At 34.6% G+C, this 19,458-nt stretch overlaps 2 protein-coding genes across 3 annotated transcripts; both read left to right on the forward strand.

Annotated features, from left to right (window-relative positions):
- Window positions 1-1,808: 1,808 nt before the first annotated feature.
- On the forward strand, window positions 1,809-3,442 carry LOC136799368 (male-specific lethal 1-like 1). The gene has a single exon (XM_067056080.1). It carries the CDS (start codon window positions 1,899-1,901, stop codon window positions 3,351-3,353), a length of 1,455 nt encoding a protein of 484 aa, XP_066912181.1. The 5' UTR covers window positions 1,809-1,898; the 3' UTR covers window positions 3,354-3,442.
- Window positions 3,443-7,597: 4,155 nt separating this feature from the next.
- On the forward strand, window positions 7,598-19,013 carry LOC136799369 (uncharacterized). Of its 2 annotated transcripts, XM_067056083.1 has the most exons (3): window positions 7,598-7,767; window positions 9,460-9,644; window positions 17,796-19,013. In XM_067056083.1, exon 3 carries the CDS (start codon window positions 17,844-17,846, stop codon window positions 18,855-18,857), a length of 1,014 nt encoding a protein of 337 aa, XP_066912184.1. In that variant the 5' UTR covers window positions 7,598-7,767; window positions 9,460-9,644; window positions 17,796-17,843; the 3' UTR covers window positions 18,858-19,013. The 2 variants fall into 2 exon arrangements, with proteins under 2 accessions (XP_066912184.1, XP_066912182.1); XM_067056081.1 differs by lacking the exons at window positions 7,598-7,767; window positions 9,460-9,644 and adding an exon at window positions 17,215-17,282.
- Window positions 19,014-19,458: the final 445 nt, after the last annotated feature.

Below are 19,458 nucleotides of genomic sequence, written 5' to 3' on the forward strand. Positions count from 1 at the left end.
CATATTTCATATCAGTTTTCTTTTCCTCTTTGTGACCAATCTTGCTCCACATCCGTGTCAATCCCATGTGAAAAAGCTTATAAATTAAAATTGTTGAGAAAGCCGCAAACGATCACTCTTATTTTTCAAAAAACAAAACCTTTTTAAGTCCGATCATGAAGAACGATATGCCGACGAATTCCAATATATCAACTAGATCGTCAGTATATAATATGTTATAGAAGAAGTAAGGGGATGTTTCGTTCGCTGTAAAATGAATCAATCAAATTCAATTGCATTAAGCCAATCACGCACACCATACGGGCCAGGGAAAACCAGTCCAACATTTCCTCCAACATGATTTCTCGTGTAACTTATATGGCATGTCCAAAAAGCCATAAGTTTGGCGCAGAAAATTGGGGGCCTTAAACATGTTCATTCATACCTTTAAAGAAGCGTATTAGAATGCAGAATTCAAAACTGCCTGTTAATAAAATTAATTTTTTCACCCAAAAAAGTTATTACATATTAGGCAAAAACCAAAAAATGCTTTTGTCAGCAAAACTTGTTTTTTGAGTAACTCCAGTTTGGTTGATTTTCTGCGCCAAACCAAAGTGGACATGCCATAAGTTACACGAGTTTCCAGTGTTGGATGAAATGTTTGATGGAAAAACTTGCGTTTGATGAAGCGAAAATCAAGGCCAGGGCAAACCTAGCTAGGAGACCCGTCTACTCTGTTCGTGTGGTTTCGAAGTATAACATTTAGTTAAAACGAATAATGTTATAGAAACAACAGAGTAGCCGGGTATTTTTGTAGATGCCAAATCTGGTTGCAGAATTCTATTGGCTGTTAAACAATTGTTGAAATCACGTGATATTATTGTTTTGATTGGAAGTGCGCGAATCTGATTGGCTAACCTTATCAACGGCTTTTTTGGCACGAAATTCAAACCAAATGTAAACAAATTCAAACTGGGTCAAAAATACCATACTCTCAATGAGTAGCTTCTGATGGGATTTTTGCTTATGTGGTCGTAAGTTTGAATAGAGAGTATGGATCTCCAGACTAGGGCAAACCGATCCAACATTTCATCCGACATCATGACTTTGATTTGAAAAAAATGAAAATTTAAAAATAAAGAAAAAAGCAACCTCGTCCCCGTGTACCCCAGGCTTTATTTACGTTACTGATTGACGCCAGAGAATACCCTGGTGTTGGCTGATGCGAGTTCCCCCTCTCAGAGGGGGAACTTCTCAAAACAATACGTCATAAAATATTCTGACGTTACAAAGTTACACTGCAATGCAACGACTTCAAAAAAGAAGAACGAATGAAATCTGACGTTTTGTTTTTTAATTACGTAATCTTTCGCGTTCGAAAACCAGCCAATGCCAGGGTATTATCTAGCGCTATTAGTAAGAATCAAAAAGCTGATAATACGTAGGGATCGAGGTTGAGAAAAAAGTACCACCAAACCAATCCAACACGAAAAATTACACAAATCAATGAGAGAACCTCTTTGATGTCGCCGCAAATGTTGGATGAAATGTTTGATGGCGATCAAACTTCATCCAACACCGTCCAAATGTTGGATCGGCCTTACCCAAGCAAGGCACTACCCAACGCCGCCCTCACCCCACCCACCCTACCCAAAAAAGGCGCTAAAATTCTACTGCAAATTTCGTGATGAGTTTGCACGAAAGCAGTTTTCTTATTTCATATCCGGCAAAACCGAGCGCCCTCTTTTCTCTTTTGATTTTTTTATTCATGAAATGCGGCCGCGCGAATAGAATTCTATCTTTGCCGTCTAGTAGTTATTGTCAACTTCAAATTCACAAGGGAGACCGAAAAACACTCAAGTCAAGTCGAGCTGAGCTGATGAATTTATATTTTGAATGCTTTTGGGAAATCAAATAGAATGGGTATTTCGATGGATAACAACGAAGACCAATTACCTTCCTTTTCTCATATGAATACCCAAGAGGAACAACTTAACACTGTTCAACCAAGTAGTGACTTGCTGCAAAACAACCTTAATGAAAGTGAAAGAAATTTTTCGACATTGCAAAATGAAGAACAATTTTATGATGCACCACAATCTCAAAATGTGGAACAAATGCCTCATTACAATGTTACAGAAACTGAATGTGAAACATTGAACTCAGTAATGGATTACAGTAATGTTTTGGACGATGAACAACCTGCCATTCATCATGAACATGATGAAACAGATGATAATAAAAAGATTGACTTTTCAACCTCTGCTGCAGATGAAATGGAAAGTAACAATGTGCAGAAGTCTACAAGCAGGTCTGAAAAAGATGAACATTTACCTTTTCAATTTAATGCAAAACAGCTGAAAGAAACTCTGTTGATGCAACTAGATTTAATTCAACACCAACATCTTGCAATTATGGAGAAAGATAAACAAATTATTGCCCTTCGTGCAGACAAGGAACAACTTGAAGCACGTCTTTCAAGGATGGAACGTAGAATTTCAGTCCAGAAACGACATTCTCTTGAAGTTGCTACATCACAAGATGACAGTTCACCGTTAACCCGTACAAGAATTTCTTCACCTCTTGTAAAATCCCCTCTTGTTTTATCTACAGCTGGGTCTGCAAAGAAAACTGAAAATGATAAAAGTACTCCAATTGACAAATTGAATATGTTGCCAGTAACAATCACATCATGTAACGATAAGGGGTTTTGTTTTGAAAACTTTTTAAAGACTAATGTTGCTTACTTAGATTCACCGAGAAGACAAAGTTTGTGCAAAAAAAATGAAATGAAAAATGAAAAACTTAATAAAAAGCAAGTCCAAGTGCCTGCATTCCGTTTGGTAAATAATTGTGATTTCAAAATACAGACATTTGACCAACAAGAATTGGAAGAAGACACATCAGATGTTGCGTATGATAAAAGACATTCAAAACCAGAGCAAGAAGAAAAACGAAGGAAACGTTGGGATTTGCAACAAGCACGTCAGCAACGGCAACATGAAATGCTTGTTCAGAAATACAATGAAAGAGAGAAAGGAAAGTTGCAAGGATGCTCATCTGAATTTGTATCTTCCTCAAAATCCTTTAAAAGTTCCAATAGCTCGCATGTTGATACACTTAATAAACAAAGTGATAGTATTTATGCTGTGGAAGTTTCGGAAATAGTTCCTGTATGTGCATTTGGATATCCTCTTCCTTCACTGGCTCCAAGAGAACTTGAAATTCCTTGGTTTAGCATTGCTAAACGTGAGGTGCAGTTGCGAACAGCAAGAGAAAGACTTGTAACTCGTACTAAGAAAAAGGTACGTGCTGTTGCCTACAACAGTCAAAAACGAAGGAACAGAAGTAAAACTCTCCTAACTAGTATCTAGGATTTTTTTTCATTTTCAGGTTACTTATATTTTATGATAATAATCTTTCTGCTGCTATACCATATAATAACTTAGTCAAATGTTTGTGATTCTGACCTTCTTATTATCAGTTACATCAATATGCCTTCTTACCTGTCTTTAAAAATATAAATAAAAGTAATCACGGAAAAGGACGCGAAAAAAAAAGACATAAGTGTGAGAACGAGTAATCAAACTCGTAGAAAAAGTCCATTAGAAGTCTAAAAAATCAACCTGAATAAGGCATCGGAATCAAGAGACTTCATAATTCCCCAAACAACATTCCATTACTATGTCAACTCCCTTACTTAACTTTACATTCCTTCAGAGTAGCCTACGCTCGCCACCGAAGAGGTTTATTGGAAAGGGAATTACATTTTATTGTTCGCTTCTTTTAAGATTGCGGTTGGAAAGTATGAATTCTTTGTAATTTTCCTACCCAATATTTAGGAGGCTGCAGTTTTAAACGAATGGTCAAGTTGAAACGACGATAATGTATCAAGGTCTGTTTTTTTCCCCCCTGGTGAATTAACAAAACGAGTTAACTCGATGTACAATCCAATTATTAAAGTTTTCTCGGCCTTTTCTAATGAGCGGACTACGTCTCTGCTTACGCATTTTCATATGAATTTCGGGCATTTGATGTAACTGTTATTCTAATCCAAAAGAGTTAAGGTAGGTTACTTTAGTGGGCTATAGAGACTTTTTTTCAAATTAAGTTTGCATAATTTTTTTTGGTTGGTGGGACCCAAATAACAAATCTAAGATATTTTGGATATTTCCAAAAAATGGCGTTCTCGCCCTTTTTATGCCCAAATGGGCCATTTCGGGCATTTGCTTGGAAAAAAAATCTAAACCGCTGATTGTGCTACAACATCAAGTAGGCTCAAAATGTCTTGGAAAAAAGAAGGATTAGAATTAAAATTAATACCTCTGCCATATTAGTAAACTTAAAAAAATGAGTTTTTCGCCAAAATGACAATTGCGAAAAAGCAGGGTTTGCCTGGAAAAAGATCTAAATCTTTTGTTGTGCTACAGCCTCAATTAGGTCAAAATCTTCGTTGGAAAAAGTAGGTAGAATGTGACAATTAGTCTTCTACCATATGTAACTTCAAAAATTGGAAATTGGGCCAAAATTGACCGAAACGGGAAAAAAGGTTTGTTGGGAAAAAAAATCTAAAATCTGTTCTTTGGTGCTAGAACTCATTATGCTTAAAATATTCCTTGGAGGAAAGTGGATTAGATGTAACAAATATATACTCTACCATATATATAATTTAAAAATTAGTATTTAGCAGATATAGACCAACCCGGAAGAAACTAGGGTTGCCTGGAAATAAAACCAAAATCGTCTATTGGATACAAACCGCAAATTAGCTAAAAGTTCCTTAGGGAAAAGTAGGAATCGAATGTAGCAATTACATCCTCTACCCATATATAAATTCAAAATTCGCTTTTGGCCGAATGGACCGCCACCAGGAAGACACTTTTTGCCTGGAAATAAAACTAAATCTGCGTTGTTCGGCTACAAACCTCAATTAGGCTTAAATGTTCCTTGAAAAAGCAGGATAAGAATGAGCATTAGGTACCTCTTACATGAATATAAATTAAAAAAATTAGGTTTTCAGGTCAAATGGACGGAAACCGGAAGACATGGGTTTTCCGGTTTCCTCCATTTGACCTGAAACCTAATTTTTTCATTTATATCATGGTAAGAGGACCTAATTGCTACATTCTTATCTGCTTTTTTCCAGGGAACTTTTAAGCCTAATTGAGGTTTGTAGCACGAAAGGAAGATTTTAGTTTTATTTCAGCAAAACCCAGCGTTTCTGGTCGGTCATTTAGCCAAAAAGCTAATTTGAATTTTATAATTGGTAGAGGTATGTAATTGTACATTCCATCCTGTTTTTCCCAAGAACATTAAGCAATTGAGTTTGTAGCAAATATAACAGCTTTTAGGTTTCATTTCCAGGCAAACCCAGTTTTTCCCGGTTTCGGTCTCTCGGCCTAAATACTTAATTTTTAAATTTATATATATGGTAGAGGTATATATTGTTACATTCTAATCCTCCTTTCTCAGGATATTTAAGCAAATTGAGGTTCATCGCCAAACCACAAGATTTTAATTTTTTTCCCGGCAAACCCTCTTCTTTGTCGGTCTTTTGGCCCAATTTCCAAATTTTTGAAGTTTCATATATGGTAGAAGTATATATTGTTACATTCTAATCCTCTTTTCCAACGATATTTTGACCCTAATTGAGGTTGTAGCACAAACAAACAGATTTAGCTGTTTTCAGGCACAACCTGTTTTTTCGCACTTTTGCAATTTTGGCCGAAAACCTAATTTTTTAAGTTTAATATTGGTCAGAGGTATATAATGTTCCATTCTATCTTTTTTCAAAGGATCTTTTGAGCCTAATTTGATGGTATAGCACACACAGCAGGTTTAGATTTTTTTTCCGAGCAAAATGGCCCGAAAAGGCCCATTTTGGGCATAGAAAAGGGCGGAGAACCGCCATTTTTTGGAAATATCCAAAAATATCTTAGATTTATGTTATTTGGGTCCCAACCAACCAAAAAAAATTATGCAAACTTAATTTTGAAAAAAAAGGTCTCTATAGCCCACTGCTACTTTAATCGTAGAAATTTTAGCAAGACTAATTTTAGCGTTTTAGCAAGTTTTCCCTATTTTTGCAATAATAAATCTCGCTAAAACGCGCCGAATTGACAGACCGCTAAAATTTATCCGCGCGAAATTTTTCGAAAAGCTGATTTGCTCAAATAAATCCAATATGTTTTTTCTTTCATTTTTTATCATTTTCATAACTAGTAACGGGGGGGGGGGGGGATTTCCAAGTTTTCCTGTTCTTAGTCAAGAATTGTGTTACAAAGACAGGTGAGTATATTGATTTTTGTATTAAAAAACATTATTTTTTTCAAAATCATTGCCCTCGCTAAAATTAATCCACGCAAAATTTTTGTCAGACGAGTATTCGCTAAAATTTATCCACGCGGAATTTTTTGAAATCGTGATTCGCTAAAATAAATCCAAAAAAAATCAAGATTTTCCTGACTCGCTAATATACGCTAAAATTTCTACGATTAATCTAGGTTTAGTTGAATTTAGGCTTTTCTTCTATTTCTGAGGCTCAGATTGTTTTCATGTTCTTATTCACATATAAGTTTAAGTGTTCTTATTCGCATATAAGTTTAAGTGCTCTCATAGAAATGCTAAAATAATAAAAGTGCGTGATGGAATAATTTGCTTTAAGTTTGAAGTATGAAAATCTTCATTTTGAAATATTAAGGAATAGTTTTTAATTACTGCAAGAGTGTAGGATTTAATAATAATTATAGGTAGCCCTGTAAACTCATTATCTGGATAACATTGTTTTTCGAAATTGATCGTCTGTTTTTATCCAGTTTTTAAGTAGGAAACTGTGTCAAGAGAAAACACCTTTTGATCAAATATCATGATAACTTTTTTTCTTCAAAAAAACTAGCGGTAGAGAGATGGTCAACTTTTTTGGATTATTAAGCATATTTTTCATAGACTCTTCTTGATGATTTTTTTAGAAATTTCTTCAAATATTTTAGAATTTTTTTATCTTGTAAATCCTACTGTTCTTCCATAATGTTCAGTTCAAACCTTTATAGCTCAAACATGTCTTGCTTAAATCCTCTGAAAAACCCTATTTTTCAGAAAATGAGATGTCTGAAAGGGAGGGGATATCTAGTCTCCTTTTTCTGTTATTTACACTTTTATATTTAATCAATCATTAATCTTTTTCAAATTTCTGAAAATCTTTAATTGGTTAAATTTAACAATTTTCTTTTCAACTCCAACTTATTATATTATAAATGATTCCATTTATTACGTTATTTAAAAAGAACCTTCTTTACACTTAATATGATTATTAAACAATTCTATTTTTGTCTAAAAAATCCAGAATTTATCCTTTATAAAGACAAAAGTTTTTTGGTAGGTTTTCAGAGATCTTTTTCCACAAAATTTGTTGGACTTTCAACAAATTTCTGTCAAAATTTTCGGCAATTTAAGGCCGAATGCGATACAAAGGTGTAAGTCAAAAAAATCACTGTTTTCACCGCTATTTTTGAAGATTTTCTGTTAAACTGGAGGAATCTTGAATTTATCGATATATTTTTTTCTCACTGTCATTTTTTAATCAGACACCTTATCCCTGCTTATCCCTCTTCTTCACTAGACGAAAAAAAATTCAAGAAATCTCAGATATCTACATTGATAATAATTGAATCGTTTTTGAAAAGAAATGGCTTATGAAAACGAAATGAAAGCATCAAGAACGCTCAAGTTCGTATCACATTTTGGACATCAAACGCGAATCAGGCCCCCAAAATCATACAACCGTGGCTGGTAGGTTTCTTTCTTTATTTTATTAGCTATTTTATCCCTTTTTTTCTATGAAATGTTTTGCCTTACTTATTTGTAAAAGCACCTACCAACTTTCAAGACCGATCGTTTTTGTAGTATGTCCGAAAGAAGCGGAGCAGAATTTTCAAAAAATGTGATCCCTGATGATTCGTCCCACTTTTTGTATCAACTGTTTTTTATTTCTCACTTTTAACACAAACGGCGTTTGGAATATCACATCGTGGCTAATCTAAAAATACACATTGATTTTTCTGTTTGACCAAAATTCAATCCCATCACCCTTTTCAAATTTCCCTCAATAATTACAAAGAAAAAGTTATAACTTTCACGGCTTTTGAATTAAGACGAATAGGATTGTGGGATTGAATTTCGGCCAAATAAGAGAAGTAATAATCATGACGTTTGCATAACGAAGCGCTATTGAATCTCGTCTCAAATATGATAAATTCTTTCACCACACACATTTTACTCGATTTAAATAAATGTTTTTTTTATAAGAACATCCCAAATTTTGAAGCCTTCAAATGTTCTTTTCCGGTTTCAAGCCTAAAAATGATCTTAACATGTTCTTATTTTTGACCATTTTTGAGTATTATTGTGAAATCTGGTATTCTAGAGTCCGCAGAGCCTTAAAATTTTCATATGGTTGTTCTTATATAAAACGTGCCAGGCTGGAAGGTGCACAGTACGCCGAATATATTTGGAGTGATGCAGTAATTACTTTTGGCATATTGGCGTAAGGAGCGGATATAAAGTAAGATATTGGCGTAGGCATTTCAAGACGAGAGAAGCACCCCCATTTTAACGCCTGATTTCATGACGCCAGGTTTAAGCCGCTCCATCGACCGCCATATAAGGACGTAGAGCGTAAATAGAATATAAAGCTTATGAGCAACTTTTAGGGGTGAGAAAGCAAATATCCCTGGACCCGTTAAGGGGGGCTTACAGCACCTTAACCCCCCCCCCCTCTGCAATTTCGCTCTTCCGCAAGCAGAACTTTTTTTGGCGTAGACCTCAGTTTTAACAAATAACAATTCGGTATGGACTTTGCATTATTTCCACACTGGAAAACGTGTAAGCATCAATAATGGCTACGTATGAATGAAGAACAATCTTTACTTGAAACTTATTTTAGGCCACGCTTTAATCAAAAAGGCATTTTGTACCTTTGGAATACGTTTAACTAGCCTAGAAATCTAAGCTACTTTGATTTAGTCAACTAGGATAAATTTGATGGTAACTGAATAACTAGTACAGTAACAATATTCCAAGGCAAGTTTTAAAATCCGTAAATATAAAAAATCTTTTAAGCGCCGAAAACGCTATATTTCCATTATCCCCGTGTGTCCTAGCCTTGTGAATACGGGTTTAGTTAACTAGGCTAACATTTAGCTACCTATTATCTCGTAACTGCAATAGTAGACTAGTAAACCACGTCGTTGTATTTCGCTGCAGATTAAACTTGTAATGGGATCTATTTTTATATGTTCACTTTCTTTCCAAACCACTCTTCCGCGGCAATTTCTATTTTTTGTTAGAACTCTTTATTATAAGCACTATTCCCACGTTCATGTGTCCAAGGAAAGTCAGACGCTTGCTAGTCTACTGCAATAGATACACTCAATGATTGTGAAGAGATTTTTATGAATCCATCCATCCCTTTTCTTACATTAGGAAAGATACAACCTTTGCAGGTAAATGTTTCACGGTGGTTACCATTTGACAATGGAAGGCTACTTACACTCACTACTTACGAAGAAATACCAGCCAGCTCATTGGTTCGAAATGCCTTTAGATTGCACCACCCAACGTGATGGCTTTCACCGTACCGAAGAAATTTGCAATTGACACGTGAAAAGGTACAATCTTCCACACCCCAGCTGGCACACAACGTTGTTTCAACGTTCATCTAACGTTATATGGTGGATGTTGTGAACGTTAGATAAACGTTGAAACAACGTTGTGTACGATCTTCACACTCATTGGAAAATTTATACTTGCCGTAGACGATCCTATCCTAAGGTCAATAAAAGTGGGATAATTATTAGGAGTATGGATTAATTTGATAACAGAGGTGAGCTCGGCACGGAGTAAACAGTTGTCTGTACACAGACCCAGTGTCTACGGCTTATTTCAAAATTCATTACCTGTAGTTGTCATTGTCTTTTCTCATTTGAGATTTTTCAAACTGACCGCTGCTACACTCTGGTACAGAATAGTTAAAACAGTGATGGGTGTGTTTGCAGTGTTTGCTGGAAACTCTGCCGTTTTTCCTTCTTCTGTCCATGGCAGTAAACTTCGCGCTAATATATTTTCCCACGTTTTCTACCCCTACAAAGGATGATAGCATCTTTTATACTCTTGAATGACTACTTTAGGCGTACAAACTTTCGCGAGCAGAAAATTTCGCCAGGTTTAAAAATGGCGAAATCTACGAAAATCGTGGTTTGTGCTCGCGAAAGTTTCTACGCCAAAAGTAATATACGGGAATATCCCGGAAGTGTTAGCAGACTAGATTAAACTACATTTTTTATGAGAATAAAGCTTGAGAAGATAAGGGCTCGATGCCAAAATTTGAGAATATTTAAAAAATTTTTAAGGCTTTGATCACTTAATACTAAAATTAAGAACATTTCATTTTAAAACAGGCTTAAAACCCATAAAAGTAATAATTACAAAAAAGATTTTTAAAACGTGTGTGACGTTTGAAAGACTTAAGATGTCAGGCCGATTAAAAAAGTTTTCACAGCAAAAATTTAATGGTTCTTATATAAAAAAGGTGTATTTGATGTCAGGCTGTCAGATTATCTCGTGTTCGTATTATATTTCTTTTGGTTTTGTTGACCATATTAAAGTTTGTTATCTTTTCTGAGGGTTTTTTTATAAGTTGAAAAGCGTGTACAAAGATTTGAATGACTTTTTTTTAATATACTTTGATGTAGCAAAGATTGTATTGGTAGATAAGTCAAGAGAATTTATAATTGAAGGTTGATGTACTGTACTTTTTAGATTCTGTTTTGGTTGTATGGGCAAATTAAATAGGCTTTTTTATAAGAATACACTTTATAAGAATGTCCATGATGAAAATGGCCAGAAATATCATAAGAACATAATAAGAATAAGAATATTTCATGAATATATTTCTGCTTTTATAATTTTCTATTTCATTTACTTTGTACTTTACATAGCTGTTTAGTACATTGTGTTTATTCTTTTGTTTTTACGATGATTTTGAGACTATGACGATGATGATTTCGACCAAAAAGTTAAGAATATCCATGATGAAATGGAGTTACACCATTCTTTAAAAAAAGCGTGTATGGGAATAAAAATAGAAAGAACCTTTTTAAAAAATTTCAGTAGCACAGCCGAAGGATTTTTCATATGCGAGTTACGAGTTACGAGTTAAAGTTGCATTTAGAACCACGAGTTGCGGGTTACTTTGTACGAGTTACGAGTTACGAGTTGCATTTTAACAAAATAAAATCCAGGAGTAAAACGTATCCAGGGAAACTTTGGAAAAGTTGCTTATGTTGGGTGTCTGATATACACGTATTTTTTTTATAAGAATATTCAAAATTTTTGAAGTCTTCGGATGTTCTTAACCTTGTGAGATTTAAGCCTAAAAATGTTTTTAGCATATTCTTATTTTTCCCATTTTGTGAGTATTTAAAGTAGGGGGCAGAATGTTTTAAAAGGTCCTTTTTCTCGATCCAAGGTCGTAGCGAAGTTGAGAAGCTTAGCTTATGTTTCCTCTTTTTCATTATTCAAAGAACTACTATGTTTAAATTCTTTGTGTAATCATTTTCATTTATTTGTTGTTTTTTTTAAGAGGAATTTTTTCCCTATGAGGGAAAAGGTGTTATGAATGTTATGTTGAATGGGAAATTATTGTAAGTTTGTAATGATGAGAGTTTCGTGGGTTTTCTCGAAAACTTTTCCCCTGTTAGGGAATGAATGTATGTAAGTGTAAGATTATAACGATAACTTTTTCAGAAGAGTAAAAAAGAAACAAACTTTGTGAAGAAGAAACATTCTTAAATCTTGCTTCCATTCAGCTGCTTCCTTTTAAACGTCCTCATACTGATAAGTTTTTCTCAATCTACCTTCGAGACATTTTTTCTGAAATTTTTGTAATTGTGGATGGACCATTTGATGTGTTTTTTCGAAAATCAGTCTATAGTCCTGTCTAGTCGCTAGCCTGTTATTTACGTTTAAAAAACAGTAACAAACATGGTTTATAAACATTCTTAACCAGTCTTAACATGTACGGAACTTTTAGTAAACTTAAAACTCTGCATGATTTAAGAAAGTTTTAATTTAACAGAATATTCGTGCTATAGCTTGACGAGTTTGAAATGTTTTCATAAACGGTGATCCGACGGTGAATGAAGAAAATGTTTGTTGTAAATGTCTCAATGTCTCGCAATGACTTTTCAGACGTAGTTTCGCCATTTTTTTCGAAATACAGTAGTTATGTTGTTTTTTGGACTAGATAATTTTACGAGAAATAACAATGGTATAAAAGAAGCCCCCAAGCGGTTTTCGTGATGACGTGATCTAGGGACTTTTTTGCAGTGTGGTTACGTGATTTGAAAATTCTTTTTTCGTGATTGCGTGATAAGAGGTCAATATTCGTGATACGTGATTTGGACTTTTTCAAAGGGATGCGTGATTATCCATTTTTTTTTGCTGATTTGCGTGATCGTGATTGAAGACAAAAAATTGTGTGATATCGTGATCAAGAGTTACCGCTGGGCTCCCCCCCCCTCATGATTAATTTTCTTTAATTATTAATTTAGGCGAGAAAAATTTAATTTATTGTTCTACGGGAAGACCCCCAGAAAAATATGGGTTGGTCGGTATAATAAAAATAAATTTCTTAAAATCTAGTGTCGGAATGTCAAAATCTAAAAAAATTCTTACGTTTTGAAGCAGTAAACTTTCTCCTCTTTATCGATGAGCGACTTTCGTGACATTTTAATTGGGATATTTTAAATTCATCTAACTTGTGGGATGAATTTACACTTTTTCAACTTGTTCAGTCAAAAATATCTGCAAAAAACTTATCAAGTCCCGTCCTCTAACTTTGCAAATTCAATGTTATTATTCTTTCGATTTTGAAAATAAAAACAGGGTCGGTCGGACCTGTAGAACAATAAATTAATTTGGTCTCGCCTTATCTTTAAGGAGGCCTCCCCAGCGGACCCAAAATTCATGCCACCACGCCAATTTTTTTTTCGATTTCGCGCCATCACGCCTGAAAAATTCGATTTTCCCATGTTCATGATTTTCCCGATCACGCCAAGTTTTTCGATTTCATGCCATTACCACTAGAAAATTTAGTTTTCACGCTCATATTCTCTGGATACACTCAGTTTTAGACCGCGTTTAGACACATTGGTATGGATAAAATGCCGTTATATAAACTTAATTTTTACCCACAAATATAATTTATATAATTTTTCCTATCGGAAACACCCGAAAAATCTGGAAGGAATTTGACCTCTGTTTTTCTATTTTTAGTAATACACAGGGGTCAAATTCGGGTGTTTCCGATAGGAAAAATGACGTAATCTTGACTTATGCATATCAATAATTGTTGGACAACTGGTCACATCAAAGGGCACCGGTTTGAGGGCTGAGGTATATTTGAGTAAATTGACTAAGCCCACCATGGTTGGGCAACGGAGAAAATTTCTGAATTTTGAAGGGTTATTTTATTTATTTCAATTCAATTTGAAAAATGATTCATGTAAAAATAATGGAAATCTTTTAAAAGTACAAGCAACTTTTTTGGTAAAAACATGAGGGGTCATGCCTCCCTAATCCCCCCGTTGACGGGACCCATGGGCATTAATTGTGAATTAGCATGAATAGTTTTCAAAAGGGGAACGAGGAGGCTCCACCCTGGTTGGCGTCGACGGGAGACATTTTCAATTTAGTATGGCTAAAATCGCTCTCATTTACTCTCTTTTTTTCCAAAATATGGTATAAACATCACAGGATTCCTTTGATCAATACCAATCTGCTCAAAATTACACCTCAAAATAAACCTGTTGCTTCTTTCTGTTTGAGGCTTTGCTATAAATATATATATTTTCCTGAAATAAAGTACCTGATGTCTTTGATGCATCTAATGAATAAGCAATAAGAGATTTTCGACCCTCTCATTGCATTCAACTTTATTTTGAAGACTAGCTAGCAACTGCTAAAGACAATTGGAAGTTACAAGGATAAATGGCAGATGAATAAAACTGTTTGGACCGTTTCTTTTATGCTTTTAAATGAGATCTGTAGGAGGCTCCGCCATATTTGGACATAAGTTCATAATTTTGAAATTTAGACCCTCTAAATTGGCTAAAATGGACATAGAATTACGTTTCAAGTAATAAATATAATTTTCACGATCACGCTGAACTGCAAATTTCACGCCATCACGCCTAAAAAAACTCGATTTCACGATCACGCCGGCACTTCATTTTTACGCCATCACGCCGTTTTTTTCAAAATTTCACACCATCACGCCACGAAAACCCTCCATCACGCCATCAAGCCAACCGCTGGGGGGCGCCTCTTTAAGTTATCAAAAATTATCAAGAACTGAAAATCTTGAGTGTTCTTTGGAAACAAAAGTTGAAAACTCAATTGTTCTTATACAACATCTTCTGAGTATTTTTCCTAAAAAAAACTCTGAATCTGCAAAGCCTCAAAATGTTCTTAACTTGTGCTTAATATATTTTGTCCACCGAAGTCTTATGTCCTTATACTGTATAGTTTGTTCTTATAAAAAAAACGTGTATCTACCAATTTGATTTGTCTAAGGGGGTAGTTTCTCATATACTTCTTACAAGAAAATCCAATATTTTTGAAGCCTTCGAGTTTAAAGCCTGAAAATGTTCTTAAAATGTTCTTACTAGAGTTTGGAAAGCCTTAAAATGCTCTTAACTTATTCGTAAAATTTTAAGCATGGAAACCTAATGTTCTTATATAGTTTGTTCTAGGACATTCTAGAGTACGATACAGATGAGATGGAGTTTTTATAAGATACTTTAATAATTGGTCATTTAAAGTAATAAAATTGACCCGATTTTTAGAAAAAGGTTGACGTCACTGGTTGACGACCGACCAAATCAAAAAGAGCTTTTAAAACTCCATCCCGTCCCGTAGGGTATCGTGAAACGAAACTAAATGGGAAAGTATATGGTGGGGAAGAAAGGTCCTATTCCGAAGAGTATACCATTTCCCCCAGAAAGCCTCTTCTACACTTTACAGATCATCTAAATAATGACGCAATGTTTCGAGCTCCAACCCTGACCCTAACTGATAATTTCGAAATAATCAAAAATCGAAAATATCGAAAAGGTCAAAAAGGAAGAATAAGAAAAGTCCAATTTTGATTCATTCCTAATTGTTTATCACGGGAATTAACTACAGGGTGTCCCTAATTAAAGTATCGAGTTTGAACTAGACGATGTTATCGTCCGTTACAGTGATAGTAAAGGCGGGAAAAAATGGCGGTATGGCGTTATGGCGGTATACGGAAAAAAATCGGCGGGAGAGTTTCGACTCTACCGAACTGTAAACTCTTTTCGTCAAAAAAACCCGTTTGCGAATTTTCTTCGGCTTTGGGCTTTTTTCTTTGATAGTGATTCGTCTTAGACTATAAAATAGTCTAAGTTTGAACATGCGATTGAGTAGAAAAGTGTTATGTGCGTGTTCACAAAATTGTATTTTAAGCTCTCCCTCTTTTTTCTTTGTCATTACGATTAATTTATACGTTGTAACTACCTTTTGTAATAAGCCTGTGTGATGGAGAACGTTCTTATATTTTAGCGATAACACACACAAACTTTTCTACTCAATCGCATGTTCAAACTCGATACTTTAATTAGGGACACCCTGTACATGTGGTCTAAAAGAACGACAAATTACGCATGCGTGTTAATGCAGAAGTCTGATTTTTTAACTCTTCGGAATGGGACCTTTCTCTGACCATGGAGGTAATAAAAATATAGATGGAGTAACAACTTTTTATGTAATAGCCAGATAAGTCATAAAACTCTTTGAAATTTATTTCAAATCGGCCTCCTTTGATTACCAATCCTTGATAGCAAAAATCAGTCAAGATATAGATTATAAGAACTAAAGTAAAGTTATTCTGTCCAACGAAACCTTGTATTTTTAGGGAAAATGCGATTTTTTTTCGAGTAATAATTTCTTTATAGTTTTAAAAGAAGTTTTCATTTTATCGGGAAACTTTCGAGAGGTAAACTTCTTCAAATTTTGCGAATTCTTTGTTGTTTGTGGAAGGTTCTTTGCTATAAATATCTTTAGATCTAAAATAGCAGCTGCCTCAAAATTTTGATAGAATATAGTTGAAAGATTGGCATTAGTAAATATGTAAAAATTGACAAAATTTGGCGAGGATTCCCTGAGAAGCGAACATTTCAAATTCGATGTTCTGTGCTTATTCTTGCAAGTTTTTCTTATGTTTTATAAACAAAACTGTCATCACACAACGAACAAATTAAAAATGTAGCGTGATGTTATTCAAATTCTCTTCGACTGAAGTATTCCCATGAGCGAAAGCAAAATTAATGGCTTTTTCCCAAAGCAATAAAGCAACAGTTTGCTATCAACGGTACAATACAATAGAATAGTAGGAGTGTTATCTCCATCTATATTTTTATTACCTCCATGCACTGACTGCATGCGACGTTTAATTGATGATATTTTTTGACAAAGGAAATTAAAAATGCCTTAACTTACTGCCATTAGTCAATTAATAATGTTGAGTCTCATAAGAAAAAAACGTAAAAAATGTAATGTATTTTTATTAAAAAAACACGAGTCTTCGGGGCCAAAAAACTGATTATGAAGGCTGTTATTTCAATTACAATAAATTAAAATGCAATTACACTAAAACACTCTTAAAACTTAAAATAAGAACATTTTAAGGTTCTTTTTAGGCTTCAAAGTAAGAAAAAAATAAGAACATTATCCGAAGTCTTCAAAATTTGTAGACGTTCTTATAACAAAATCCGTGTAATAAATTTTCTAAAATTTCTTTAATTAATTCTATCATCATCATGTGCGATTAAGTTGTCGCAAATTACCCATTAAATTGGGACAAGCTGGAGTTTTTACAAGCTCTTATATGATTTGGTTGGTCGTTAAGTTAATTTCATTACTTTTTCTAAAGAATGCGTCATCTCTATTACTTCAAATGACCAATTAGTGAAGTATCTTATAAAAACTCCAGCTCGTCCCATTAAATTTCCAGTTTTTCATGACATAAACGCAAAAAAAACAAAATATTGCAAATGTTGCAAAAAACAGTTTCTAAGTAAACTAAGCTGTATATCGTAGCCAAAGCTTAAATTCATTTTTTCTATTCATTCATCTTATTTATTATCCGATTCTTTTTGAGATCTCATTTAAGGTTTTTCGTGATGTCGTGATCGATGAAGGAAGCATTAGTTGCATGATATAATGTAATCTACAAGTATTCAAAACTTTTTGTAATGTCTCTCTCTAGAAGAAACTTGTTGAGCAGTGTTTTGATACCGTGAGATCAGGTAACTTGCATCATTGGAGGGAAACTTGCATAGCCATCAAATGACTGACCAATCAAAGCAGCAAAATTTCAAAGCAAATGAACTACGCAGCTTCGCTCACAGCTCTACTCTACTATTTTTGTTTTGATTTAACTTTGTATTTTAATGACCAGCCAGGTCATTCATTTGAGGGCTATGCATGTTAGCCTCCATTGATGCAAGTTACCCGATCTCACGGTATATCACGGCTTGCACTTTTGGTTTTTGGTAAAACGCATTTTAAAGAGAGAATGATCTAAATATCTAACTGTAAAAAGAACAAGCGGATGCTCCTCAGATAGAAAATAGGCTTATAATAGAAAGTCACAGATTTCAAACTTTCAGCCAAACTCTATCAGGTTCTGGTGTCATGAAATAAGTGTATTAGTATATTTTTTGTTTTCATTTCAGATTTAGAAGTATGGGAATATACGGCGGAATCTAACAGAACAACCAAGGATGGCGACACAAATGACTCAAGGGGTAATTCTACTCCTGGTTTGTTTCACACTGGCCAATGTTTATTACTTCATACAAAACTACAGCCAGAATACGTATTTCCAAGAGGTTAGAAGGACTTTGACCATCGTCAAAAATAAAGAAGAGAACGTCGATGTTACTAACACGGCGAAATCAAGTTCCGGTGGGTTGACTCAAGTTAATGAGATATTGAAACGTTTACAAACTTTGGAAACGAAGCGAAATGTAGACATGGCCAATAAAACAAAAACTGTTTTGGATGGACTGATTGGTAAGTTCTGGCCAAACGGTCAACAGGCTAGTGTGGTTGACGAAGCTGAAAATCTGAAATGGTTAAATCGTACGAATGCGAAAGGCTTCGCGGAATACGGCGACGGTACGTGTCCCGTCACAACAGATCGTCCACCGTGGCAAAAATTACTTCGCGAATGGGTAAAAATCGCTAAGAAGCATAAAATCCGTTATTTCTTATCTGCCGGTTCGTTACTCGGGGCGTGGCGTGCGGAAGACGTGATCCCGTATGATGCAGATATGGACATACGTATCCACATCGATGATTTTGAAAAACTCTATCCGTTACGTCAACGTAAGTTCGTGTGGGACGCGTATGATGATTACGAATCGCATTTTTATTTTACGAAGGATTGGCGATTGCCGTACGATTTACGGCGTCGGTATACGTGTAAAGGGAAGAAGGTTCATGAGTATGAAGGACAATGCTCATTTACGGACCCGAACGCACGTATGATTTACCGTCAATGGCATATGGACTTATACGCATACACAACGTATACTGACGTCGTCAAATTTTTGCCACGCGACGCCGCGTACGAGTACCGTAAGGAAGATATTCTACCGATCACTAAATGTATGTTTATGGAAATTGAAACACGATGTCCACAAAATCCGACGGCCATTTTTAAAAGACTTTACGGTAGTTCAAGACCTTTGCCTACCAAGAAATGTGTAAACAAAAAGTACGTTAGAGTCTAGATTTAGAGCATCATGAATTTAAGCGTTCTGACATTTGCGTTTTGTAATAGGGGGGGGGGGTTCAACTTTTTCAGTGTATGTTTTTAGTTAGCCATAAGATAGCATTTTGAAGCTTCTGTCTTGTTTATCTCAATATTTTATCTTTTTTTAACATTATATTCTTTACTCGCGCTATCATTTGGGAATTTTTCCTCACCATGACCTTTTTAGGGAAATTCAAGTTTACAAACACTGGGCGAAATAAGAGAATATCTTGAAAATATGATATTTCCAATTACTTTTGTAAATATGGAAATATGACTTTTCTATATTTCCAAAGTTGAGGAAATATCATATTTCATGATATTTCCAAATCTGAAACATCAAATTTTCAAAATATGATGTTTCAACAATGAATTTCAGAAAAGTCATATTTCCATCAAGGTCAAATTTTATCAATGAATACACATACACGTTTTTTATAAGACTATCCAAGATTTTGAAGCCTGCGGATGTTCTTAAGTTTTTGAGTTTTAAGCCTAGAAATGTTCTTAAAGAGTTCTTATTTTCTCACTATTTTGTTGGTATATTTCTCCATTTTCCTAAGAAATTGGATGTTTTA

The sequence above is a fragment of the Clytia hemisphaerica genome, unplaced genomic scaffold (assembly GCF_902728285.1).
Source record: "Clytia hemisphaerica strain Z4C2 unplaced genomic scaffold, Clytia hemisphaerica genome assembly, whole genome shotgun sequence".
NCBI classification, from domain to species: Eukaryota; Metazoa; Cnidaria; class Hydrozoa; order Leptothecata; family Clytiidae; genus Clytia; species Clytia hemisphaerica.

Bases quoted from the DNA above. Each gene is read 5' to 3' on its own strand.
- LOC136799369 (XM_067056083.1), top strand. From the start codon at position 17,844: ATGGCGACACAAATGACTCAAGGGGTAATTCTACTCCTGGTTTGTTTC.
- LOC136799368 (XM_067056080.1), top strand. From the start codon at position 1,899: ATGGGTATTTCGATGGATAACAACGAAGACCAATTACCTTCCTTTTCT.